Source organism: Amblyomma americanum, chromosome 4 (assembly GCF_052857255.1).
Source record: "Amblyomma americanum isolate KBUSLIRL-KWMA chromosome 4, ASM5285725v1, whole genome shotgun sequence".
NCBI classification, from domain to species: Eukaryota; Metazoa; Arthropoda; class Arachnida; order Ixodida; family Ixodidae; genus Amblyomma; species Amblyomma americanum.
This window is the reverse complement of record NC_135500.1, coordinates 112,143,443-112,171,053: the sequence shown is the minus strand read 5'-3', so window position 1 is coordinate 112,171,053 and position 27,611 is coordinate 112,143,443. Positions and strand designations below refer to the sequence as shown.

Here is a 27,611-nt window from a genome sequence, read left to right as displayed (position 1 = left end):
GGCGCAACGAATGAGTACAGAGTCTTCGAACGCGTAGAAAGGTGGTTCGATACCAGTTTCACACTTTTGTTTACCAAGCGTTCACACCACGAAAAATATTTATTCCTTACCTCCTTCCTGTATCCCTTCCCTTACGGTGAGGTTCAGGTGTCGGTCGATATGCGAGACAGGTAGTGCACCATTTCCTTTCTCCAAAAATCAATTACCAATTACACCCGTTATTTCATTTAGGTAGCATTATGAGGCGCTTTTGTGCCAAAATCGCCTTTTAAACAAATCTCTTGCAATAATTTTTCAACCGCCTTTTTTCTCTGACCCTAGACTTATTTTAACGCTAACAAAATCTCTATGATTGTGCCTTACCTTACGTTTAGGTTTCATTCTGACATATTTTGAATAAAAATTTCCCGTTTAAAAACCTTTCATACCAGCCAGAAGGCGAAACCGGAAATTTCTATCCTTGCGCATGCGCAAAACGCAAGATCGCGTGTCGGCAAATGTCAGGTGGAATGACAACCACAGAAAAATCGCAACAAGCGCTCTCACTTCGCGCTCCCAGGCAGTCACCACACCTGGGGGCCACGCCGCCTCACTATGCCTAATTCCAATCATGGCAATAAAGTTTCTTCACTCCCTCACTATGCTTTACATACCTTTCGATCGTATAACTAGGTTAAAGCAATGCTTAAACCAACCTAATATTTTTACTCTAGCTATTATACAGCTTCTTTAAGTGCGACGCTGTTTTTTCTTCGTACGATTCGGGGTCACCTACCCTTCCGGATGTCTTCACCTGATCTAAATCGGCATGTATGAGTGGGTGGCATTCTGCAAACCAGTAGGGCGCACCAAAACCAAGAAAGCTTCAATCTTTCGAGGCCTCGAAGAAGCCAAATATCTCATGAGAGCATCAGCTTCAGCTGAAACAGCCGATGAAATGCCAGTGCGTAACAGAACACACGGTGCGCAGCGTGCTGTTACAAGTTGCAGGGGCGCGAAAACACTAAAAAACAACGACGCACAGTGTAGGTACTCAACCCAGTAAGCCAGCCCCGGCGTAAACATCGTGCAGGAATCGACGTCGTGCGGAAGCAGGTTGACGTTACAACGACGCGATTAAATACTGCTCGCTTTGACACTTCGTTCCGTGACGTAAGCGAAGGCTGTGGTTTCCAGGCAAGTAGTGTCATTCAGCGCCAAATTTTGGTGATCAGGTCTAGCTGGTGTTATAAATGAATGGCCACGCCATACACGAGGTTGGAGATCCCGGGCACAGCAGTATGGGCGACAGAGGGTGATCCAGGCAAGGGCACACATCAGCAGAAGGCCAGCATGACAGCACCTGGGAAGCGAGTGCAGGGTTCAACATCTTACCCGCCGCGGTGGCTCATTGGTTAGGGTAAATGTTTAAAAAGACCTCTTTGTTGTGACCTTTGACCTTAAAGTACCTGAGAGTACATGTAAAAAGCTCAGCACCATATTTTTACCCTACTTCTTTTCCTCTCGCGTTTCACTTTCCCAGTAGATCTCGAATAAAAAAGGCAGCAGGCAAGGTGAATTGCTTTTAGCAATGCCTCCGTACCATAAAGAAAAACTGCGATAATTACCATTTCACTAGCATTACTAATACTTCACTTGTGAATTCTGATAGGCTCTCCGTAGCGAACTACTTCCCCTTCTCTGCTGGGCACGGGTGCAAGCGTTCATTCCCAAGCCTTGTACCACAGGCTACTGCATTTTTACACCTTGCTTTGTGCTTGTCTGCTCGTGCACTTGTTTGCTGGGTTGTGCTCGTTCGTAACAGAGCTGGCTTCAATACTGTAAGGCCGGCCGGCAGAAATGTATGGCACGTGTTTTGCAAAACCGTGAACGCAAACCGGGATATAAAGCGCCAGCTAATTGCCTGAAACCTTGGCTTTTAAAATGTCGCTTTGCGCGCTTCGCATACATTACGAAAAAAAAACGGGTGTTGAACCTTTAAGTGAACTCTGTTTCAAATCAGCCATCACTGAGATGGGGGCGTGTAATTTGGAGCATAACAAAAGGAACTTTCTGCGATATCAGCCGCAGTCTCAGATACTAATATATTTACTTGCATACTTCCTTCTCTACACTATGTCGCCGTTTTCTTATCCTGAACGCAAGGTGCAGCTGATGAAAGCGAATGGAAAGGCGAATTCTGAACGCATTTTTGCAGTTTGTGTCTGGGTCTCGTTATGGTTTTGGACAGTGGAACCACCGCATGTACAACAGGGATGGTACCGGCCAACAGCGCACAGAGAGCGCTATCCCCTTCTAGCTCTTGTTCCCAGACCCGTATACGGTCTCCAACTTCCGCTTTATTGCCAGTAGACTGTAACCGAGAGTATAGACACCTTGGAGAAACTGCCTGATTCTCAGCTTAAATTGTGGCATACCTAGGAAATATACGACTCAGTTTTCTTGCAGACTCCAGCCATTAATGAAGCTTTGCTAGCAAACCGTTGAGAACTTGTTGCAAATAAGCGCGCGAAAGCGCAAGTAATGGAGTTCACGCATCAAAGTGCTCCGCCATTTCGGCTAGTACAACCCTAGAACTTACTTCTTGGTTCAGGTGGTGACTTTTTTTAACCAATACTAGTGAGATCTGTTACACCATCGCGTATACAAAGGCTAAATATTTGACTTGAAGTTATACTACGGCATCCGCGTTTCTAATTTCATATGTAGCTCGAACTAATGCTTCGTTTACATTGTAACAATGAAACTTTTACGCGCCAAAGAAATGAGCAAACGCAGCCTTCACTAGCAAATCAAAAATGAGGCTGTAGCTACTATCTAAGAAGTTCCTGTTGTTACTGCTGTGACTAGCGCGCAGCCGCCATCGCTTGAGGGTGGATGGAGACCGGTCGTATCAGAAAAAAAAACAAGTACACATAACGTGCTGTAGTGACATTCATAAAAGAGAACGAAAACATGCGTGCGCGCAGCATAAAGTAAATTAATGTTCAAAGTGTGAATATAACAAACAGTAATGACTCCTGCAGGGGAAACTTGCGCGTTGCGTCGACGTTCATTGGAATTTTTGAGGACTTGTATGTGACGGCAGAGGCGCTGTGGGCGGTAGTAGTAAACGTCCTGTGTAGGAGCCCTTCGGCGTGAGCTGACTTGACTCTGACAGCGCTGAGTACTTGGAAGCTCAAGTCCAGACTTCGCGTGCCAAAATTTTGGAAATTAGAAAATTGTAAGACAATGGTATGAACATATTTAAAGTCCATTATTACGATATGCAGTGAAATCTTTATTTTAAAGTGTTTCCGTCGGTCGCACCTAACAGTTATTACTACCATAGGAAATCAATGGGGAATGCTTTTGACGATAGCACAAACTTGAATAGCAAAAGAATCAGACTGCCGTCGGGTGATCTGCGAATGTGGTGATTGCTATAGTGAAATGCTAAATTGTATGAAAATATTGCGTTCATAAACGGGTCCCCGCTCAAAAATGCTTTTGTCCAGAATTGCTGCGTTTGATATCAGCTAGCCACCCCGTAAGCAGCTGTTGGGGACGGTTGCCGCAACGCACTACACTAGCGAATAGGCGACATGTGGCAGCATACGACCAATGGACGTTCCTCTATGTTCTTTGAGCCTCTTTCTACACTCTTCGAGATCTGATGGTGTTCACCACGATTTTCGTCATGCTCTTGTATTACGTTTCCGTAGCTCATTTTCGCCGTATACTTTTTCCTGTTGTTACTGTCCAGGGGTCAATTGGCCAGAAGCATGTTTGGAGATCGGCCACCAATTGGCAGGAGCGGGAAAACTAATAAACAGGACACAGCTCTGAAAGTGAAAATAAAACTAGAGGTTTATTTGTGCAGTCCTGTCACGAAGTCTGCCTGTTCAAACCAGCGCAATTGAATTCTATAAAAAACAGATCTGTGGAGGCAAGAATCTTGTGGCGGAGTACGGAAGCACTGCTTCTGATCAGTGACGAATATTTTAGGTTCAAAATTCACTGCACCAGGAATTCCTAGTATATTGGAAATGTACTGAACCATCCGAATCGAATCGTTACATTGAATTATTAACGTAATTGTCCTAACACTAGCAGGTCTGACAAACGTCTTAGCCGGAAGCACAATAACCGCGCACACTTATTAAATAGAAAAGGACACAAGACAGGAAAGCAAACACGGGCCGTTCGTAAGATGCCAGAGTTAGCGGATGTAGCAAATACCCTGAGTGAAGTTAATCTCTATCACTGATAATGATGAAAGAATCGACTTAAGATTGCGCCGACCGGTTACTACCTCTAGAAAATCAGCAAGAAAAATGATAGTAAAATCCGGCAGTTGAAGTAAAAAGAACAACCAAACTGCGGACACGCTATTCCTACAACTGCCCTTTAGCTCCACTGCGAGGCTCCTGTTGTTGAAGTTCCCTACTCGAGAATACCTTCTGTAACTGCAAACCGCGTGTTTTCATGAAAATGTTTGAGCTGCCCGCCCGCTCTTAACCTTTCACATAAAGCCAGTGTTGCAAATTCTCGCGAGATAAAATTAATGCCCTGTACTCATTTTCATAGAGTCGATTATGCATATTTTCATGTCAATATAATCCCAGTAACAACACACTGATGACAAAGTATGACGCCGTTGTGGAGGCGTAATGTAATTGACTTTACATTACGCCTCCAGAAGGGTGCGAAAGTTCTGTGCCTCCTCGTGGCCGAATATTTAAGAAGCGTCCTGAAAATATGTATAAATGTGGTGCATAAAGAGCTGTGCACAATCACCTGCGGTCCTGATTTTCAGTGTCTTATTATTAGCCGATTATCTGCTTTTTGTTGAATAACTTTAATCGCAATTTCTCGCAAATCTGCGCCAACGGGATTTCTGCTACCCTGTATCTAAGAAAGTATAATTAAGCACAATACGCTGGGGAATTTTGAAGTTTATCTTTACTCATAATGCGTCGCACACGCTGTTAAGAGTACGTTGAGCTGAAGGACGCATTTTCGTCGGAAAATGTGGTGACAGCTGGTCAAGTGCTACACGCAGCACGAAGACGAATGACAGCTGAAGGCGAGCAGGTTCAATGCGCTGACCAAAAGAGCCCACTGAGCTGGAAATAAGTTGTTTTAAGGGAGCCTCACACAGCCCCTGACTTCGCCTTGTCTTGCCTATATCACATTAGAAACTTCGATGGAGAGGCCTACGTAAACGTGGACACAAGTGACCCCATTTTCCCGAACGTCGAATCCTCTCGGACAGCGAACTCAGGATTCACGCTCCCTCCATTCATTCATTTTGCCTTTCAAATATCAGCTCTGTCGCTATTTAATAGAATGAGCTGCTGCACCAGTATCGCCGGCAATTACGTGCCCAGTTTTCATGTGCGTTTTTGAAAGGGTTGGGTCGTTCAATGTTAGTAGCATCAGGAATCATCAAGAAAGTACAAGGGAAAATTGATGCCACTATCGAAGGTTGTTCTTCGTCTTAAAGAGAAAATGCAGCCCTCAAAATATCCCAATGCAAAATAGCACGGTGAACACCATTGCCCTATTATGTCCAGATATAGCTCTGTTCCTGTATGTGCAATCTGCTCCTCTCTAAAGCTCAACAACTGTTAGTACGATTTCAATTATGAGCAGAAGCATCCAAGGTGGTATTTCATAGAGCTCCAACCAACAGCGCAAAGTGGAGCGGATATCATATACCGGCGGTTTCAATGAACACTCAAAATTTTGAAAAATAGGGTTTTTGGGGTAAAAAAATGGCTCTTGTGGCCTAGTATTGCCAGTGTTGACGGACAGCAGGAAAGTGGTGAATCAACTTATGTATTAAGCTGGTTAACTAATTTTTAATAAATTACTTTTTAACTAAAATACTTGCTTTTAGTTGCAATTACAGACTTGTGGTCGGTTGTTACTAATAGCCATATCAATTTCTGGAATTTCGAAAATGCAATTATGCAAGGCGCTGTGGCTCGAGAAAATTTGCCTTTTTCGACTAGTTATGTGCGCTGGAGGGGTTGCTTTGCCTGCCTGCTCTTGAAAGCGCATATATGTTCGCACGATGCAGCCAAATTTTCTCGAGCCACAGCGGCGAGGGTAATCGCGTTTTCAAAATTCTAAAAACTGACAGCTTTTTCTAACGACCGTCAACACATCGCCATCTGCAACTAGGCGCCAAAATCTACTAGTTAAAGAGTTAATTATTGAAAATTATTTGAACAGCTTGCTACTTAAGGCGATTCACCGCTTTTCTAGTGCCCGTCATTACTAGTAAATAGTATACTGCAAAAGACATATTTTTACTTCAAAAAGCCTATTTGTGAAAACTTTTCAAAGTATTCTCTTAAACACCCAGTAGTATCAGCAGGCTTAGAAGAACACTGAAGGCGAATAGAAGTTAGCCCGCATTAATAGGCTAGCGCGTTATAATCACAGAGAGACTACTCTCGCGTGAAACAGACCTTTTTAAGCGACAAAAAAACATCAAAACGTAAGCTACTAGTGTCATCATTACCAGTCGATTTGAGAATTAAAATGTGTGCGTCGACAACGACTTTGTGCGGATCCCAGAGGCGACGTTGCACCTTCGTTTACTTTAAAACTGTGGTAACCTGGCCTTTTCGGTAAGGACGTTACGACTGTAAATGGACTGGGGGGGGGGGGGGGGGGAGGGATTTTGAACTTACATTTTCTGGAAAGCCCACGTGGACTACATAACAAGTGACGCTTATCGTAAACTTATTTACTGGCGTCGAAATTTTTCTATGGCGCCCACTAACTTGAAGTTCATGCTTTACAAAACACTACTCAGACCAAAGCTAGAATGTGCATCATCAGTATGGGACCCTCAGCTTACCTCCCTAATACTGGAGTACGAATCCATCCAGAACCAGGCTGCGCGTTTCATTTTTTTATATATATAATCTAACTGCCAGTGTAACTGCAATGAAGTCTAATATAAGCCTTCCTGATATTTTCCTTCGTCGAAGAATTGCGCCTTTATGTCTCTCTCACAAAATCAACCATTAAAACTGTCATCTCAGAGACTCGCCACTTTTGCCGCCTTCATATATTTATTCCCGTGGTGACCATCAGTTCAAGGTTAAAGTGCCAAGCGATCACACCAACTTTCATTTCGCCTCTTTCAACCCCAAGACAGCTAACGAATGGAACCATCTTCCCGCTTCCAGCGCATCCATTACAAACTCCCAGTTATTTAAGAATGTTGTTTGTGATTATATGCTCTAATTTTGCTGTGCCCATATAGTTCCACTCCTCTCTGTAATGCTTCGGCCCTGACAGTAAGTAAATAAATAAATAAATAAATAAATAAATAAATAAATAAATAAATAAATAAATAAATAAATAAATGAGCCTTTAGGCGCTGGATAAAAATACACATAGCCACAAATGGTCAAAGAAATATTACTGATAACAATATCTATATAAAGTTTGCAGGCTGATTTTGCGAGAAAATTCAGGAAAAAAGGAAAAGGAAGTGTTACTTTTTTCGGGCACACGTTGCATGTTATAACTTACGCAAAATGGCACCGTTTCTTTCGCACACAAATGAAAAATAAAATAATGCACAAAGATTTTTTACAGGCTGACGCATGTGACAACTACCTTTTTAATACAAATGCCTGCAACAGTTCACGTCATAGCTTATTTGCGTGGCCGAGGCTAACCACTCTACCATCCAGATTTTGCAACCATGGGGGCTTTCGAAGATGCAGGTCGAAGTCGTAAGCCGGCGTCTCATGCAAAAGTGGAGAGTGGTTTTTTGTTGATAGCCAGCCGTCGCATCGTGCAGTAGTCTCCGTGTTTGTTGACGCTTTCGGCAAGTTCATGATTCTTGACGTCAATTTTGAATATTCGAAGCTTGTAAGGTACTGCCATAGAAATAATGAAAGTAATGGCCTAGTCTCTCGAAGCGAAGCAGAATCTTTTGAAGTTTGTCCACCCCTCGCCTCGAGTGTATAGTTAAGACTGCCGTGAAAACCAATAAGGAATGTTTGTACAAAATTGTAAAAAGCAAAAAAAAAATGCAAGCATACCAAGGGGAGGTCTGAAGATATATTAATTTTAAACTAAAATTTTAAGATATATGAAAAAATTGCGTTCACAAAATATTTCCTGTTGAAAAACGAGTCTCCCTTGACCTTCTTGGTATGGGTATGGTGTGGGTACACTGAATGTCACAATGTAGTAATTACTTTTTATTAGTTTATAACATGATTGTTAAAGCGTGAATTAAAAACGAGTGTATGACGATCGCAGCTACTTTTGCGCTTTTTTTAAAGCAGCCAACTGTCGAGAATGTTTATTCATTCCATGCCTTTCGTTTTCCACGATCAGCTTGCCGTTCGGAACCGAAAGCGCCGCGATGCTGTATCAAGGATTACCTGGTTCTCACTGATACCTATATTGCATAACTCCTTCAGCATAAAGGTGGCCACGCTGTGTGCTTATTTTGTGGCAGAATATTCTCTCGTGAATACCATTCAAGTCAGCCGGAAGCAGATACCTAGAGAACTTGTCCTGCCCTCCAGTGGTGTCGTGACACAGCTGGTCTCGCTCATGCGGGTCTTGGAGTGGACCCTCTCATTCTGGCACGGGGAGGAGCCGCTCTCGATAATGAGCCCATCGTAGTCACCCCTCGCGAGAATGATCCACATGGTGGGATCCGACACGTGGCACCAGCAGTGGACACTCGTTTGGAGGGCGGGGTTGCGCCACAGCTTTTGCCGTCACCTGTTTTCATAGAAGAATGAACATATATTAGATTTTTTTATAATGTTGTCAATAACGTGCCTACAATTAAGCACGACGTTCACGCGCAAAGTTTACATGCACGGTCGTATATTCTGGAAAAACTGAAATTTTTTTTTTAGGGGGAAAAGAAATGACGCAGTATCTGTCTCGCATATCGGCGGTCACCTGAACCGCGCCGTAAGGGAAGGGATAAAGGAGAGAGTGAAAGAAGAAATGAAGAAAGAGGTGTCGTTCTGGAGGGCTCCAGAATAATTTCGACCACCTGGGGATCTTTAACGTGCACTGACACTGCACAGCACTTGGGCGCCTTAGCGTTTCGCATGCATCGAAATGCAGTTGCCTCTGTCGGGCTCGAGCCCGGAAACTCCGGATCAGTAGCCGAGCGCCCTAGCTACTGAGCCACCGCGGCGGGTTATCTTCCGGCAGTTGAATCGCGAATACACAGATATGCATTGAAGTGCAGGAACCCCTCGTGGTACATAGCAGTGAATAAGCACGTAAAAATTTCGCTCTTACTACTTCGTCCCAGGGACGCGCGATAACCACGGGAGGCACTCGGTCGTCATTTTCCTCTCCTGACCGTAGCTTTCATCACAACTTCTTGCTCAAGGCCGCCTGTCTTTTTCTACGACAGTCTACGAACCACTCATGCCGTGCCCCACTTATCCATAATTAAAAGCGTTTTTTCTCTAAAATTTCCATTGTCGACAGTTTCATCGACAGTGGCGAGCCTCTTAAATAAACCGCACAGAACGGCACGTATATCTGCCACAGCTGTAGTCCAAAAGGTGTGCACGATAAGAGCGACAACAGAGATCAGCGTTGTGTTCAGTATTCTTTGCTACCGTCCACTTCTTGCGCTGCTGCAATGGGTTTCCAGCACCCACTCGTCCAAGAAACATCGCGTAACTGACATTTCATGAGTTCGAATAAGCTATTGATAAGAGTATATGTATCACGTCAGGAACAAAATTACTAATTACTACAGCAGTGACGACTCCGCAGTGACGCTGCTTGTGAACGCCGTCCTCGAGAAGCGGCGTTACCAGGCTCAGCTGTCGCACTGACCTGCGAATCGAAGACCTGGACGACGTCCGTTTGGCCGATCGGGCAAGCGCTCCAGCGAAGCCCTGCGGTTCCTGGACATCGAATAAAGGTTTTCACTCACTCGACATAGCCCGCTCGTCCTGGTTTCAGGCCGGATTTCCTGCGCAAGGGTGATGAAGAAACAAAGGAACGCATTTGTGGTCGGAACTAGCCCTCTTCCTCTTCCTTGTTTGTTGCGGTCTGAAATCGCCTTTTCCTTTTGTCATGCTCTGCACGTGTTACTGTACTTGACCACTTCTTTCTTTCATTGCTCCTTTACGCGGCATACTGCCCTGAGGCGTGGAGTCAATGGAAAAGTAGCTGGTTATCGAAAGTGTTGCAAGTTTGCACCTTTTCTGGTGCCAGTTTCATATCTGAAACTCAAAATAAAACGCATCCAACACAAGAAATTTTTTCCCTATTTCTAGGTGCGATCACCGCGTCGGGCAACGCACGGCTTAAAGACTGCGGCGAACGCTCTCTTTAAAAGGTATGGAATAATTACGCACCAAATTCTTGCGAGTGACTAGACAAAAGGGGTGACGCGTTAGAAATACAACCGACGTTGATTTTTACCGTAGCATCAGGACACTGCTTTTTCGCCCACCGCAGTTTGAACCAGCGCGACCACACGCTGTGCATCATTAGGCAGCAGGTGTGCCGACAGCCAAGCGCACAATATAAGATACATAAGTAGGGACAGAACACCCGATACGCAATGGCCGGCAGCTGCCAGATAAGGTACAACTCATGCATATCCAAACAATACCTGTGACCGCAGCGCCTACTAACGGCTGGGCGGTGAATCTTCGTCAGCAAGATAACAGAGATGATTTAAACGAAAGAATGGCAAAGAGGTCGGGCGGAAAGATTGTCATCTGGCCTTCTACTCAGTACTGGGGAAAAGGAGGAGACGAAAGAGTGTCGCGATCGATGACGATGTGGTGAGAGGAGAGATGGGAGTATCTGCACGCACATTTGATGGCATCACAACCGCGAGTCGAGACCCGCGTCACTCAAAATCGTGAAAACGCCCTCATTACCTGGGCTGCTTGCAAATTCTGCGGCCAAGCGCCTAGCAGTAAGTCCTCCAGAGTAGCCTGCTGCCCAAACACTGCAAGGAAGCAGCCAACGTTAGTATTCGGCTCGCATATATTGGAAAAACCACCAGCACATGTTCCACAGTCTCGGCCGTACCACAAGTAGAACAATCCGGGGTGTCTGCTCGTCTAGTTAAATTGAAGTTCCTTCGTGTCAAAGCGATGTAAAAACGAAGTCTGTGCGATAAGCATGCATGGAGCCGCGCAATACAAAAATGCGTACATAAACGAAGGCATCCCGATGTAAACCGGATGATACCGTGCGAGCGGTTAGCCGTTCGGCCGCCGTTCAGCGCAACCACACCATATACGTGTGGTAAGAGCTTTTTTTTTCAGCACGCACGCCAGACCGGGCAGGCAGTGATAACGCAACGGAAGGTGACGAACAGAAAGGATACAAATCGATTGAAGAAGCGACAACACGACACACCACGCGCCAGGCGACAGTTGCTGCTTGGCCATCAAGGCGGTAATGGGCTTCTTAGTGAAAACCACCTCGTGGCGCCTTGAGGAACTAGGGGGCATTGTCTGTCAACGCCGCAGATATCTGTATTCCTACCTATATATTTTAGACCTACGGTCAACAGTTTAAACTTTTTTTCCGCGGTTTTCCTTTCGCGTATTACGACGTTACTGCGTGATTTTGTGGAATAGAGTTGTGCTTGCTCAATAATAATAATAATTGAATTTTTGGGGGGGAAAGGAAATGGCGCAGTATCTGTCTCATATATCGTTGGACACCTGAACCGCGCCGTAAGGGAAGGGATAAAGGAGGGAGTGAAAGAAGAAAGGAAGAAGAGGTGCCGTAGTGGAGGGCTCCGGAATAATTTCGACCACCTGGGGATCCTTAACGTGCACAGTTTACATTATTCCGTAGTACGAGGAATAAAACGATTTATTGGAAAGCTAATATGCCTCGTGAACACGTGCCAATATGGTCCTGCAGTATAAAAAAGCCATGCTTGAAACAGCAACATAAAACAGTAGCGATTTCATGCCACTATCTCCAGAAAACGGTTCGGCAAACAGAAAAGTTCCTGATGTGAATCAAATTACACCTTCATCATAAACGCTCACTATATATACATCTCTGAACTTTATGGCGCCGAGTAGCATTCTAGTAAAGAATATTTCTGTGGGAAAGTTCGAACGATTCCCTTTCAGAACCTTCTTTCCAATAAAACAACAATATAACTATTGTCTTTTGTGGCGAGGTCATACCCTCGTTTTGCGGTGCTTTAATCACCTGACGCTGAATCGCACCCAAGACATTACTGCGTCTTCGCATGTTAGGTACGAGTCCGCTAAGACTAATTACTAAGATGTGATCGTATACTGCTCGGCTAGGTGGTTCATAATGCACCGAAGGTGGAACAAGCGAAAATTGATGCAGTACAGGAAATAAGAGGCACACACACACACACAACACCACTGCACTTACTGATTTATTCCGATGAAGAAATCTGCATTTATATGTTATTGAATGATGCATAAGCGATGCTCCAGTTTTTATCAGCGAAATGAAGTGTCAGTTTTTATGACCCTAAATGTCTTTAAGTCACTTTCTTCGGAGTGTGCGCTTGCGCAGGAAAAACATAAATGTTGCTTGCTTCATAACAATGTAAGTCCAGCGGTGTTATGTGTATATTTTCTATTTCCTCTACTGTGTCTCCTTTCGATGGTTCCACCTTCTGCGCTAATACATGGTCTATTAAGATTAGGAAGTCATTTTCCTGCGCACTTTTTCACTTCTTCGAGCAATGACGCAAACGCAGCTGCATTTAAGCAGGGACATGCGCAACCGCGAGATTGCAGCCTAGATACTGTCGACCTACCTGAAGCTTCGACCTCGGTGGCGATGATATGAAAGCTACCATACCCGAAGCTCGTTAACGTAATTAGTAGCACCCTCTGGTGGACACTTTTGGGACTACACAGCAATATCACAATTTTCCGTAATTCTTGCAGATTTAAGCCTACTAAACTTAATAGGAATATCCGGTCATAACTTGTGCCCTGTTTTTGCAGACCAGCAGTCAAAGAAGCCGCCTGTGAAAACAGGCAGTGGCACCCTGGAAAATATCGCCTGCCCGCCTGCTATTCAAAAGAGCAGTTTGTTTCACCACTGAAGCTAGGGTGACAGCACAAATCTGCATCTTTTGGAAAAGTTTGTGTGCCGGTTTTGATGAGCTGGCACTATGAAACACTTTCCAAGAGTAGCAATTACGGAGCACTGTTTGACGCCGTATTTTGAAGAACTGTACAATGCGATGCACTGCTTGGGACCAGAAAACCCTCACAATAGGACAGTACAGCATTACTGTAGTGACGCCGCTCACGCATTCATACCAACCAGCCATTTTCAGTAGGCACCTCAGACTTCTGCCCCAAATAACGGAGCTTTTTTTCTCTTTTGAAAGCATTACACAAACTACAAATTGAGCTCAATACTTCTCCACCGTGTGATATTTTTATGCTTCAAGTGGATTTAACCTCCCAAAACGAATCAGGCTATGAGGAACGCCGTAGTTAAGGGCTCCCTAAATTTCTACCACCTGCGGTTCTTTAACTTGCACTGATATTGCACAGTGCACGGGCCTCTAGAATTTCGCCTCCATCAAAATTCAACCGCTGCAGCCGCGGTCGAACCCACGTCTTTCGGGTCAGCAACCGAGCGCCATAAACACTGAGCCAGCGCGGCGGCCCAATCTGTTATCTTTAAATGGCCGCTAATTCATTGGCAATGTTAGGAGACAGGGTCCTTGTGGTTTTCACAAGATAAAAAGTGCATCCGCTTTATGCACGCTCTACATATCAAAGCAGCGCTTCCTCAGGTCAGCGTATGATGTCCCTCTTCTGTTCCGTCCTGTGTAAAAGCTCTCTTGAACTGCCTATTATGGGTTTACTTACTATAAAATGACAAGCATCTGCAGGCCTTCGTTATGCTACAAATTCACTTACATCAATTGGAAAAGTTGGCGCTCTCTTGACGGCGGTACCCTTATAGCAAATAAGTTTCGGCCGAACACCACTCAGAAAATCACTAATGGTTTGGGCGTACTTCGACAGAAAAAGTCGGGGCAGGCCAACTTCATTCACTAATAAACGGCATGATACGAGCAAAAGAAGGGCGAAATAGAGCTTTCCAGCGAGCATGACAGCCGAAATGACAAGGATGTTGGGCCGTGACAACACCTAATGACTAGTCAGTACCTGGGTTATAGCCGGCTGTGTGGTCGCCAGCAGGCCGGCGACGTTAGTTTCTTAAGCACGAAACACTTCGCTAGCAACGCTCCTAGTTTTCAGAAGTGAGCATTAGCCTAAACTGCGCAATTTTGAGGGGCTGTGCAGAATTGCCGTACCATTGACTGCAACATGCTTTCCGACGTTTCCGAAACCAGCTTTCAAACCAAAGTTCCTTACGTCCGCAGTCATACCTCGGGCTTCTCCGAAGCTCAGTATATGCTTGTATTGTGCGCTAATCATGCGCAAATCTTGAGCAAAATATTGCCAGCTCATAAAAGCGAAAACGTCACTGGCCTGCTTCAGTGAAACAACGTTATCAACCTTTCCTTTCTGTATGAAGTTCCGTTTACTACAACGAAATCACCCACATTTAAAACCTCCACACTTCCAAGAAGAAACAAACCTTTTCAGAGTTCCCAGAGAAACCCTCGCCTACTTGAAGCTCACCTGATGTCCATAATGTGCGCCCAGAGTGCGCCAGTAAAGCAAAGGCGAATTGATGAGGTCGATGCGAAGAAAAGTAAGGAAAGAAGAAGCAAGCATACCGAAATTACCAATCTTGAAGCACTAATATGGTATTGAACTTCATTAAAACTATCATGAAAGTATACTTCTGTCATTAAAAATGGAGGCTGCAAAAACCTTAATATGGAGTGTGTACAGTTTTCAAACCAAATTAGAGGCGTTTTAATGAGACTGAAATCGGCAGCTGCTTCGAGATAAAGAGTTTACATAAGATAAACTGCACACCTTTGTATCTTAATTTATCTGCCCTGCTTGTCCGATCCTCACTGGACAAGCAGGCAGTCCGGGCACTGTCCGTGTTTCGCGATGTGGTTTCACCGAGGCAAAGAGTACGTGAGCGCCACCAACACTTTCCCACTAACTGTATTCATTAGGAAGCGGCGCTGTCATCAACATCAGCGTCCAGTCTGTGCATTCGCTGCGAGGCACAGCAGCCAAGCGGTGTTTTAATGGTGTATCTTTCTGGTAAGTGTCTGCCCTAAATTTTGCAGGGGCAGGAATTAAACGTCCTGAGCCAATCAACGCCACCTGAACAACGCTACACAGGGGGACCTGCGCTGCTCTCCCCGTTTGCCAGCTGCACGGGCAGAGCCAGCTCCACCGCGAGGAACGCTGCGGCGCTCAATCTTCGGTTAGTGGCTCTCTTGAGGTGTTCCAGCGAAAGGGACTACTACAGGTTAGTTTGGAGTCAACGGTATTGTTTTCAGCCACAACTCGCCCGCTGATCTAAACTGCCCGTTTTGTTCTAGCGCAGACCACTTGCGAGGGTTTCCACTTGCGAGGGCTTCCACTTGTCGATACGACGGACTGCGCCGTAAGCATTGTGTGATAGCTTTCCAACCTCTGTGCCTTAAGTTTAGACAGGATTGAGGATGTCTCTGGGGATAAATTTGACGCTAGCAGCTAGTCGGCAAACGGGAGGTCACGCCGCGCTTGAAGAAATGACATGTGAGACAAGAGCTGGGTGCGATATTTTGTTTGCTCTTTGGAGTCGGCCATATGTTCCTCTTTTCACTGATACGTCGACGACATGTCCAACGGCAACCAGCCAGTCCTTCAGCTATAAAATTGTAGATGTAATTGCCATCGGTTAGTATTTCTTGAAGCAAGTACGAGCTGGTTATTTGTAACCATTGATGAACTGTTGCATGATTCCTATTACCGGCAACAATACAGAATGCACATCGCCTCTGTACTAAGAGAGGCATATGATTCTTTTCTGCAAACGTAAACCTCATTCTCAGGCGCCTGCGGCAATCGTTTTCTTCATTAGAGTCGTGGGGCCGAATTTGGTGACGTTGTGTGTTTCTTTCTTTTCATCTTCTCTGATTGCTGCCTCCCGTTGATCTAGGGCGTGGCGGACGACACCATTGACGCAGCGTAAATAGATGGGAAAGCATAACTAAATTCATACAATACGGGCGTTATCGTTTGCCACCGTTTTCATGGAGTTTGCACCGTGCAGTGCTTTTAGACGAACGACAGCTCATTAGATAAAGAATTTTTTTGGACAGTTTGAACCACAGTAAAAACCTCACCTATAAATAGCGTGTTGGATGGCGCCGCTAACACCCCTGTTCTTAATTAAAAAAAACACTAACGCAGAGTAATGGGTTAGTTCGTTGGTCTGCATTGGTAGAAGTCAGCCAAAAGACAGTGAAACACAAAGAACGATGAAGACGCACACCGTGACGCTAACAAATGGCACGTTAAAATTAATATAAACCGGCCGGTGCACAGCATGGTATTTTTGAGAAAAAAAGCAAAGCAGAAAGAAAACAAGAAACAGCAAAACCAAAATGAAAACGAAAGCACCAAAGTTTATTGTGTTCTTCATGAGTGGCTATAAACTCTCTCTCGTTGTGTTCTAACAGCATATTTCCTCTTTGTGAAACACCAGCGAAGGCTCGCTGCGTTATGCTTGCCTCATTTCGCAAATATAAGGTTTCTGCATTTTGCTAAAATAGAAATCCGTGCCGAAACATAATGTGGCTGTCAGCAAAAACAGCATGTATTCGCACTTACGTTACAGGCTCGCAATGTGCGGCCGCGGAAAGTGTTGTAATTAGTTACCATGTCCAGCGACAAACTACGAACTCAGCATTAAAATATTTTTCGCCATACATTTTCGCATCTTGTTCTGCATTACCTGATTTTTCTGTGCAATGACTTTTTCTGTTAAACGTGCACCAATACCTCATCTCAAGTTGATGTTAGCGCTTGTGGCGGAGTAACTTAAGTTCCCTGTCGGTATGTGCGCAAGTGATAGCACGAACTACCAACAACCCTGGATTGTTATGTTGTAAGTTTTAAGGGTTGAATGTACTGTAAAATACAAAATATAAGACGTGAAAGATAAACAAGGTTGTAGGGTACACCGGATCACAACTCTCTCCGTGAAGAATGGAAACTTCAAGCACACAGATGGTTTCCATTTGACTCGTGCTCGTGTCCTTCACACGATAACAGATCAGCTTTTTGACAAAGTTATTGATACATTCGCCTTACCTCCTCTGAGAATTGCTGACTTTTGCGCAGGCCCCATCCGAGGTTCCGGAAGCACGGCATGGCTGCAATGGCAGGTGGTTCGAAGACCTTCTGACGGCAGGTTAGTGTAGTTATCTTGCCGCCACTGCGAGTAGAATAAATCAGGTCACAAAAGGAGAAACTGTTGTAACGAAAGGACTTATTTCCTATGATTCATCGTGCCGCATACAAGTTAGCCCACAGATATATTTTCGTTGTACTTTGAATTCGCTGCAGCGTTTTTCACATTTATGCTGTGCTATTTCCGTCGAAGTATAAACGTCCCAGTGGTGATAGAATCGGCTAACAAATGGAGCGCGTGGAGTAAAGTATTTTACTGCAACGCCTGGGCAGCTTTTTTTAAGGTGCTAAGAGCTCTGAGTAAATATTTTAAAAATTACTATACAGTTGCCGAAAAGTCACCAAATTCCTGCAACTTGGCGCGTCTCAATGCTCAAAAATATCTTGGAATGAACCAATGGTCAAATGCTGAAATTTTTTAGCCAGTTGCGTTTTAAATTATCTCTCCATTTCGCTTATGTGCGGGTACTGTAGGCTTTTGGCATTATCAGTGAGAGTCGGGAATATATTCCTAAGCTTTTCAAGCGTTATTTTTTAACCAGCTTTTTCTTTCGTAGCTGTCGTTTCGATGGCGTTGCTTATGCTGAAGGCTGCATGACTACCCACGCAACATGAGGCACTGAGTAACAATTTAAATTTATCACAATGAGATTGGATCCGACACTCACTCGTTAGATGCAGAAGTGCCTTGTATCACAACGGCACGTAAGTTATAAACCTGGTGTCCGCTTGAAGTGCGTTTTGTTAAAAGCACTGCCGTCTACTGCTACTTTAGAGGACCACTGTGAAACTCCAAAATGCTAAGTCCTAACGTTAGACTTCCGTTCTAGGAGTACATTCTGCTGTTCATGGCATCCAAAGAGTTCCGGATCAACTGCAGGCCGCATCAATTCGACAAGGTGCGTTATAAGAATATTTATTACATGCCATTAATGCCTCATTCTAAGCATGATTGGATGGTCGTTCCGACCTAGCCGCTATAGTTTGCACGTGCAATAGGGAGGAGTTTTACTCAAGTAAACCGAATAAGCCTGGCGCTGTTCTGTTCAGTTCACGCCCAATCTACAATAATATTCACATGTTCAAAATTCCTATTTTTATGTTGTCCAAGACCGGCCTTGTTTACATCCCAGAAGGGCAAATGATTGCATAATTTTGAAAATGTGATCAATTTGACAGCTTCAATAATGTTTCTGCCCGCATGAGTAGATCTATTTTGTCTGCAGCAAGGATGTGATCAATACAGACTCCCACAGATTAATGGAATCTGCCAGTAAAACCTAAGGTGAACTGTACAGTAGCATGATTAAGAAAAGTACGCTGCCTTTGTTATCTTTATGAGCTCTTAAACGCTCTAACGGACATGGACTGTGGCCGACACACTACACTGAGTACAATAAATTATGCGTGGCACTCCCCAAAACTAAAAATGAATACACTTGCGCCATTTCCTGCCGTTTTCTTCGAATAGGCAGATGTCCATTTGCAATCAATTGATGAATACATAAATCGCACAATCCTTTGGCGCAAATTAAATTGACGGCTGTTGCTTACTATGCTGAACTTGTCCGAAATATTGTGGTTGGTTCATAGGTCGTGCTCACATTTTATTGCTGCCTGGTAGTACATGCACATTGGAAAACCAAAATGTTTAAAGAATATCAGCAAGCTGCAGTAAATCACTCATGATCGGTGAATACAGGAACCGCGCGGCACAGGAACCAACTCACTATAACCGCTTCGTCCACGTTGTCGTCTACACCTCTCGTTTATACCTAGCGCACTCTTAAAAACTTCCACATTAAATGCTGTACCGCCGTCAGCACGCTTAAAACGAACGCTCGATTGCGCGTCCTGCACTGATACTACAGCCTATGAGCGCTGGGCGCTGATTCCGAGACCATGTTGCACAGTGTGTTTGGGGCGGGTGCACAAAGCTTATGCCCGGCTTCTCTCCTAATATTGTCTCAGACACAGCAACGTACGCCCAGCGGCGCTAACGTCAGTGGAAGACACGCGCTCGTGAGTTCGTGTTAAACGTGATGACGGCGGTACAGTGTCTTATTCCATATAAGCAGGCACGAGGGAAACGCGAAAGCAGTTCATCAGTAACGACGAACTGGAGGAAGCAAAAGCTGAAGCCTCCGCTGAGCCTGGCCAGCCTTGCTTTGAAAAAAATGCGAGTGTGCTAATCACAGTAATGTGTGGTTCGAACCATGGACCAGGACGAATTTTTCTTAAAGTACGAAGAATCTGAGGAAGCTGTATAGATTTCGTTTGTAGCTGCATGGCTGCGCTTAGGTGGATGCGAGAAATTACTCCCTTAATATGAATTTAATTACTGCGCTACAGGAGGAGTACCAGACTGCAGTCTTGACTCAAAATTCTCGCTCCTATTTAGTTTAATCATTCATGCTTAATGCTACTCTTGCATTAATGTCCAGCTAACGCTATTCTGCAGGCTGGATAGAACCTGACTGCCTTCTAAAATTACGCCCGACGTTTTACTTTGGTAAGCCAGCCTGAACGATGCGGCATAGACCGCGTACGTAGGCGTGTAATACACACCACTGACTTTCAACATGAAAGAAAACCGTACAAACCATGCAGGAATATGCTCATCATCGAGAGTGCGGAGAGAGAGCTATGTTCATCGCCCAAAAGGCAAAATGAAACGAAGACATAGATAATTCGAAGCTAAGGGGCGATAGTCGCCAGAATGAAACACGATAAGCATCAATGAAAGGTGAACTACTAATAGTTTAAAGATATAAAAATTAATCTGCATCTCTCTTAACTTTCAGTTTAGATTTTATTCTTATTTAGCGTCTAATGTTGGCGCCTGTCGAATGTACCTTAGCGTTCATCACTATTGCGCATCTGTGTCCCAATGTTAAAGTTAGCTTGCCAAAATGGAACCCACTATTTCACCCTAGAAACATGTTATTCCGTATTTATCGATGTGTCGCCGCTCATATAGCTGCATTCGATAGTGTCCAAGGCATTTAGCCGATCTCTAGAAGATGATGGTGGCTGTGTCAGTGCAACATATTTGGATCTCTTCCACTCATTACCACCTTCAAACGCCCAATAAAATGTTTTTCTTGTTTCAAAACAAAGAAAATGCCGTCGTGCTCACATTCGCGACCGCCGCTGCACAGAAACCTGATTGATGCGAGGATCTTGCTCCTGCATCAGAAATTTTGGCTCACCGCACCCGCGCAAACTCTCTTGGTCTACCGGGCACAATTAATTAAGCTGCCTCTCCCTCACAGAGAATAGGTAGACAATGTTCTTGAATTCGCGGAAGTTGTAGGAATCTTGAAAGAATATTGCGAGAAAAATAATTTAGGCACTTAATGCCATGATTCTGTGGTCGCAAATGCAAGCTTAGCCAATGAAAGCTACTCACCAAGAGCTGCCAAGGCCGCATTCCTTCAGATAGCTACTTCGACCAGAGAGCAGCGCTGACCAAGTTAGCAGTCAGTTTCTGGCCAACGGTGAAACAACTGACCTGCGTCGGTCAACGGCACGCTGCAAACCTGCATAGGTATGAAAGAAGCGATGAGTCCTAATTTTTTCTTCCTCTTTATCTTCTGTCGGGAACTTTGAGGGCTTGATCAGCACAAGGAACACCTATTCGGTAATAGTAACGTTACAACGATGTACGAAACTGCACATTACCTTTAAAGCTATCCTGTTGACTTGCACGACCTTTCCTTACGATGCCACCAACCCAACGATGAATCCCACCGCAAGGATCATTAGCATAGAGATACAATTGTAGTGTCTTTTTAGCTCACTCGAAGCAAAGTTATGGCAACAGATCGTACCTAATTACGAACGCACTTTGGCGAAGCCACTAGCCCTACGAACTCTTGCTGCGATGAGGTGTTCTTTTTCCTCGCCTACGAAACTACCTCAGTGGCCAAAATCAGATGAAACGATGAAATCCCTTTTTTCGACAGCGTGTACTTTTTATTTCAATTTAGGCCAGCGTGACCGCTGTTTAATTTTGCCTTCCTTATTCTTGCCAAGAAACGGCCATTACTAATTTTGCTTTTTTGTCTAAAGAGAGCTGGCGCACGCGGTGAAAACTGCTATCACAAGGACGCGCTGAGGTGCTGCAGCAGAGGCTGCAACTTGTTGCGCCGCTGAAACGCGAACTTATCCGGAAAACTCATGCAACTGCAAATTCAATTTTGTCAACATTTTTAGAAATTGTGAGGTTACTTCAAGCCTGTGGACCTTTCACTGGCGGAGAGGACACAGAATTTCAACCTTCACATACCAGTGGCCAGAAACAGAATTTTCTTTATTGGCGATTCGCTTATTATTGCGGATCACCTTCCCAGGAGACATTACGCCGAGGTGCCGAAGATTGGTCTTAGCGGCGCTTATCAACCACAGTTGCTACCTTGAGATCCACGCAGACATATCCTCTTCCTAATGAAATGATGCAGGTACAAACGAACGCCGCCGTTATAAGTGTTGCTCTCCAATGTTATTCTGCTGGCTGCAAATCTTTGCCGCGATGTCGCAGATTAATTTTTACGCCGAATTTCTCCCGTTTTCATGAATGTGTTTAGGTGCTACACTTTAATTGACGGAAGCAGGCACTTCTTCCAAACAATGCCTGTGCCACTGGAAACCTTGTCCGACTAGCTCACTAGAATCAAAATATAAGCCATTCCACGTCACACTACACGAATTAGAAAGCCGAAAAGCCTCACAGACTTATGATCGGAACATGAAGCCGTTTATATTGCCGTTTCGCGCACTAAGGTTGTGCAACGTTGCAGGTTGTGATTATAGGGCGTTATGCTTCGCCATTTTGAGGATGATGTGCAGGCAGCGAGCTGGTGATGATAGTTGCATATTTTGATGCGACTTGCAGTTTTTTGCCACCGTTTGGAGACCATTACACGAGAAATTTAAAAGCATAACGCCCACCGCTACGAGGAATTTTCCCAAGGCAACTTGGATCTGGAAACTTTTTTCTCTCCGTCGTCGGCACGCTGTGAGAGCTTTGCCAGAGGGCGTATGCTTCAGCTGACGGTTTGCAGGTTGGCATTGAAGAAGAAACATCTCGTGGCCCGTGCGGCAGTCCCGCGATTCGCTGGCATTCTTCGAGAACGCAGACGGCTCTGGTCCTGGGGCGATGCTTCCTGACAACGACGCCTGGAGCAACCAGGAGGACGACGGCGCAGCGCCTACCCAGTCGCAGACTCGTGCGTCGCCCAAGACGACGCCGCCCACTCCCCCAAGCTCCGGCACGCCAGGCTTGACTTCAATGGCGGACTCTCCGAGGTTCGTTTCGCCCGCCTCCCACGGCGGTTATCTTCTCTTGCTTCATCGTAGTGCTGGACAGGGCCTTTCGCATTTCATAAGGGGTGACAGCCGCCCCTTTCGACTGTTTCCTAACGCTCTTTTTCCCTAATATCATGGCCAACACAAATGTAGGCCCCAGCCGCTACACTGAGGGACGTGGATACTATTTGCAAAAAAATCTCGGTCATTTAGAGTGCAGACTGGAGGCTATAAACAAGAAATGTTGAACTCTCAACCCAACGATGAAAGAATTTTCCTCCTTTTTACCCACCAGGAATGTCGCCTATGTAAGAGAGTGGATTTTAGCAGCATGCAAAACAAGGAGAATGAACTCACGGCTAGTTTCCCTTGTGTTCCGTCCACATATTCAAAGCCAAAGGACCTGGCACATCCATCCAGCCCACGAGTGCGACGAACACTTGAGAGTTGGTTGGTGGAGCCATAGTCCTCGTTATGGCCGACTGACGCAATCTCTTTTCTTCCAGATCGGTCCACACGACGCATCGCAGAGACAGCGTTGTGTCACTTGAGACTTGGGAGCCTGATCCAAGCCGCAACTCGCAACAGATTGCTCATCGGACAGCTTTTCCCGGGGTGAGCAATCCAAGCAGCGAAAACTACACCAGCAATCCGATTGCCTTGGCCAAGGAAGACCCCGGTGACATGAGCACGCTCCTCGGCAACGGCCCGTTCCAACTGCTCATCCTTTTCTTCGCTCAAGTTGCCTCTGCGCTGCTCACGATCCACCACTTATCCATGCGCCTTTTCCTGGCTCCCGTGGACCACTGGTGTCGGCCTCCTCTGGGGTACGCGCTCTCTCTGGACACCTGGAAAAACACGAGCATCCCGATTATGCCCGACGGTAGCTACAGCAGGTGTACCATGTACCATCCGACGGCACACACTGCCAACGGCAGCAAGGTCGAGGTACCTTGCACTGACTGGATATACGACCTTACCCCTGGAAGGAAGACGGTGGTTAGTGAATGGAACCTCGTCTGTGATCGGGCCTGGTACGTCTGCATCGCTTTCCTTTACAACCGGCTGGGCGCCATCTTGGTCGTTCCGTTCTCAGGCCAAATCTCAGATCGAATCGGCCGGCAACCCGTTATCTGCACCTGTATCATCGTCGCCGTCGCCTCTGCGGGAGCATCAGTCGTCGCGAAGACGTTCCTCACGTTTGTCGTGTCCTGCATGCTACTGGCAGCATCGCTGAGCATCGTGAAGCTGCTCTTAATTGTGGTCCTCTTCGAGAACTCAGGCGAGGGCTACCGGGATTTCTACGTCTGCCTCGCAAACTTAGGTGCCATATATGGAGGGATCGTCGTTGCAGCCACGGACTATTACGCCACGGAGCGGATCATGTTGAACGTTATCGTGTTCTTGCTAACCATGCTCCTGACGTCCGCTTACTGTTTCGTCGATGAGTCTGTCAGCTGGCTCCTAGTTTATCGGGACTATGATCGCGCTGAGAACGTCATCCAGCAGGCATCAGCACGCAATCGGCAGCCACATGCGGGGCATTACATCTTCGGCAGCAACTCGACTGGCTACCGGCCTACCAGCCAACTGGACATAAACTTCGCCACGTTCGTGGCAACTCACGAGCTACGGTGCCGCACGGCCATTCTGTCCTGGGTCCTGCTGAGCCTGCTCGTGGTCCAGTATGGCATGTGCACCACCAGCCAGGAGGTGAAGACACTTCGTGCCAAGACTGCGCTGGTGCTCATGAGGTCCTGCTCCTGCCCTCTGGCCTGGAAGCTGCTGCGCGACTTCCCGCGCAAGAGCGCCCTTTCCATGGCGCTTCCGGTCACCTGCTGCTTAGCCTGCCTGCAGACCGTGGTCAAGGGCATGGAGGTTCAGACCGTCACCTGGATCCTGGAGGAGATCGTGATCACTTCAATCGTGGGGGAAGCCATCGTCGTCTACGTCTTCACGCTCGAGCTTTTCCCGACGGTGATTCGTGGCATGGGCGCTTCCATCGTCTACTTCTTCGGCCAGCTTGCCGTGATGGTAGCGCCCTATCTCGTATTGCTGTCATCCCGCCTTCACCCACAAGTGGCGAGCGTTGTCTTCAACGCGCTGCTGCTCAGCGCCCTCGGCATTCTTCAATTCCTGCCTGAAACGAAGGAGAGGAAGCTGCCGAAAACTATGGACGACCTCCTGCCTTGAAAACACAACACGCGCCTGTGATTTCAGCTGTTGCAGGTGCAAGGGGGCGCCGCGTTGCCCTGTGTGGACACGCGCCCCTCTGTGTATCGCCTTCTTAACAGCTGACATATTCCGTACTACACGTCCTCGCAAATTGTGTCCGCATAAAAGTGTGATTCTTCTGTCAAGCCTAACTGATGAATAAATTTATTTTTTGCGTGCTTACATGTTTCTATTGAATCCTTTGGTGGGTTCTTGATGTCACTTTTTTTCTTCTACTTCTACTACCGTGTGGAAGTAACATTATAGTTTGCTAGTGCACTCATGCGTTGCCACAATAAGGGCGGAGCGAATGCAGGTTTCAGCAGCACTTCCAAACGATTGTATGTCATCGAACGGAAACGCCACAGTACAATGTACACGTTGACGAACGGTGTGGTACGACAACACGAGCTTCAACAAATATGGCATATCTAATCTTCCTATGATGCTCTGTTATTTTAATTGCGACCGCGTATTCCCCAAACGCAATGTGGTACTTTCACCTATTGGCATATCTGAAGATATCGCACTCAAAATGAGAACAACAATTCAAATAATCTACATGACGCCACAAGCCCCAGGAAACACTGCATCTGATATGGAACATCGGCCCTGCTCTTGTCGAAAATGATCCGCTAAGGCTGAAGTATTGAGGAAATATGCTAAGAGGCCTACCTTTTAGGCAAGCGAAAAAGCTCAAATGTTTAATTGAATTAGCGCAGCAAACATTACAACTAAATCTCACAGGGGTTTCTGCCATTTAATTTCTATAGTTTGCTGCTTGCGATTTCCCGTCTTCAGAGTTGAAATCAAAAACACCCAGTATATTTCAGCAGTTCAATATGGATAGTGTAAGTAAAGTTTCGGTGCCTGCCTCTTTGTGCGTTTCTATGTGGCTTTGTGTTTCCAGGCATTTTTTATTTGGTACTAACTACACCGCGAAGTCACAAACGGCGGGAATGGTCAATCAAGGCACAAAAAAAAAACGGACGTCATTATATACCAGCCGAAACTGAGGCAGAAATGGACTTATGCGAGAGGGACATGTATGGAGGCGAGCACACAACTGATGATCTGTTAGCGAAAGAGTGAATTTACCAAAAGAACGGAATCGTAGCAGTGGGCAATGAACATTCATGTGGTGAAATGAGGACCGGAAATGTCATCTGATTATGGCTGGAGCAGTAGAGACTAGTTTGGAGATAAATAGGATATGCATTTCTTCTGCAGTTGGTGTAAACTGTATTATGGCGAATAGGGCGGTTATCAAGCGGTCCTGACCCTTTTTAAGGCCAGGTGAACGCCGGCCAAAACGGCACCATATTCTTGATAGTCACGCCATGACAGTTTCATGTCGGAATTCGGAAAAACCTGTGCTTGCATCACTCATTAATGCCCTGGACGTGATAACGAAAGCGCAAAGTTGAGATGGGGAATCTAAGTCTCTTGACGCCTGTGCAAACCTTGAGAGCTTTTAGAGTGACGACAGTGTGGGATGTCAACTCCTTCCATGCGAGCTACACCAGCTACGTCGGAGGCGCGGGAGAGGCGAAACTGACAAAGCTTTTAGCAGCTTTGATGTTAACCTTGTGGTATGTGAAATGGGGGTTTATCGTCCCGAAAATGCCCAGGCTGCGAGACTCTTACTTTGGTCCCTGTATGTGTATGCGCTAGTCAATATATTTCTCAGAGGAACGCCGTACTGGAAGGCCCCAGTAAACTGTTAAAGGTATCACAGCAATGAAAGGAAATTGGTCACTCGAGCCAACTGTCGCTTCTACTCTGCCAGATTGAAAACAGAGGAATATCACTGTTCTGTTAAAGGCGACAGCTTGGTACATGTATTTGAGCAGATGTTGAAGTGCATTCATAAGCGCGTTTGCGTTCGAATTCAGTTCGACTGCCATCTTCGATAATTCTTCGGATGAGGCGATCTCAAGGAGTCAGTTTGTTCACAGCAACTCAGCTGAAATTTCCTCAAAGAGCATGGTGAGCAGCGTGACGTTATTGAAAATAGGTCGCAGCTGGTATAACAGCCTGCGCTGCTCAGGCGTCACTTCGACAGTCCACTGCGCCGGAAAAAAAAAATGCCGGCGAAACCCCTGAAGGCGCAATGAAAGGAATCTTTTCGACACCTAAATCTGAACTATCACAGATACGCACCTTGCAGCGCTCCTCCAAAAGCTGCGTTCCAAAGGGCATTGTCACGCAGAAGGACGCTGTTTGTGGCTTTGACAGAGCGCGGAGGTTCGGGTGTCAATACCTGTCGAGAGTATGGCGTAGATCGGATAAAGGACAGCGCATAGGGTGCCCTGATAACACCGGCGCGGGCTATTTTCTTTTTAAATCTTTTTCCTCCCATCCTATTCTTTGCCCCTGACATTTCACATTAGCTGCGTGCACTAATCGAAGCTCCTTACACTCACTAGGCTGTAATGCACAGTGCCCATATTGTGAAGGCAACCTAGAGCGCCGGTTGAACAGAGCTTTATTCAACAGAGATTCATTCAACTCAAAAGACGGTCGTCAAACCTCTGAAATTGTGACGAAATTAAGAAAACAGGCAAATATGCACATTTAGAAAACGAACCACATACTTGTCGACCTCCTGAAGCGTCCAGGATCCCTTCACGCGCAGTTGCGGTAGGCTTGACGCATTCCTGAACGTTCTGACAGACGCCTGTCCTCGTGGTTTGATTGGCCGCACACCCTGGAGACGGCGTATTCAAGGTGCAGCGTTCTTCTCAG

The 27,611-nt window shown here is 45.8% G+C and overlaps 2 protein-coding genes across 4 annotated transcripts; one reads left to right on the top strand and one right to left on the bottom strand.

Annotated features, from left to right (window-relative positions):
- Positions 1–1,024: 1,024 nt before the first annotated feature.
- LOC144130308 (uncharacterized) lies at positions 1,025–27,611 on the bottom strand. 3 transcript variants are annotated; one of them, XM_077664255.1, is made up of 6 exons: positions 27,461–27,611; positions 20,752–20,881; positions 17,241–17,364; positions 9,844–9,982; positions 8,528–8,754; positions 1,025–1,342 (listed from the first exon to the last, which is right to left on the bottom strand). In XM_077664255.1, exons 3-5 carry the CDS (start codon positions 17,298–17,300, stop codon positions 8,579–8,581), a joined length of 375 nt encoding a protein of 124 aa, XP_077520381.1. In that variant the 5' UTR covers positions 17,301–17,364; positions 20,752–20,881; positions 27,461–27,611; the 3' UTR covers positions 1,025–1,342; positions 8,528–8,578. The 3 variants fall into 3 exon arrangements, with proteins under 3 accessions (XP_077520381.1, XP_077520379.1, XP_077520382.1); XM_077664253.1 differs by lacking the exon at positions 27,461–27,611 and adding an exon at positions 22,293–22,380; XM_077664256.1 differs by lacking the exon at positions 27,461–27,611 and adding an exon at positions 22,293–22,380 and having other exon boundaries at positions 9,844–9,914.
- Positions 22,501–24,850, top strand: LOC144129759 (organic cation/carnitine transporter 2-like). Its single transcript, XM_077663838.1, has 2 exons — positions 22,501–22,649; positions 23,156–24,850. Exons 1-2 carry the CDS (start codon positions 22,501–22,503, stop codon positions 24,840–24,842), a joined length of 1,836 nt encoding a protein of 611 aa, XP_077519964.1. The 3' UTR covers positions 24,843–24,850.

Excerpts from the sequence above, each read along its gene's own strand:
- LOC144130308 (XM_077664255.1), bottom strand. The coding sequence starts at position 17,300 with ATGCCGTGCTTCCGGAACCTCGGATGGGGCCTGCGCAAAAGTCAGCAA. Across the intron at positions 9,983-17,240 it reads GTCAGCAATTCTCAGAGGAG|GAAATCCGGCCTGAAACCAG; the intron begins GTAAGGCGAATG and ends ACCCTTGCGCAG. Across the intron at positions 8,755-9,843 it reads TCCAGGTCTTCGATTCGCAG|GTGACGGCAAAAGCTGTGGC; the intron begins GTCAGTGCGACA and ends CTATGAAAACAG.
- LOC144129759 (XM_077663838.1), top strand. The coding sequence starts at position 22,501 with ATGCTTCCTGACAACGACGCCTGGAGCAACCAGGAGGACGACGGCGCA. Across the intron at positions 22,650-23,155 it reads TCAATGGCGGACTCTCCGAG|ATCGGTCCACACGACGCATC; the intron begins GTTCGTTTCGCC and ends CTTTTCTTCCAG.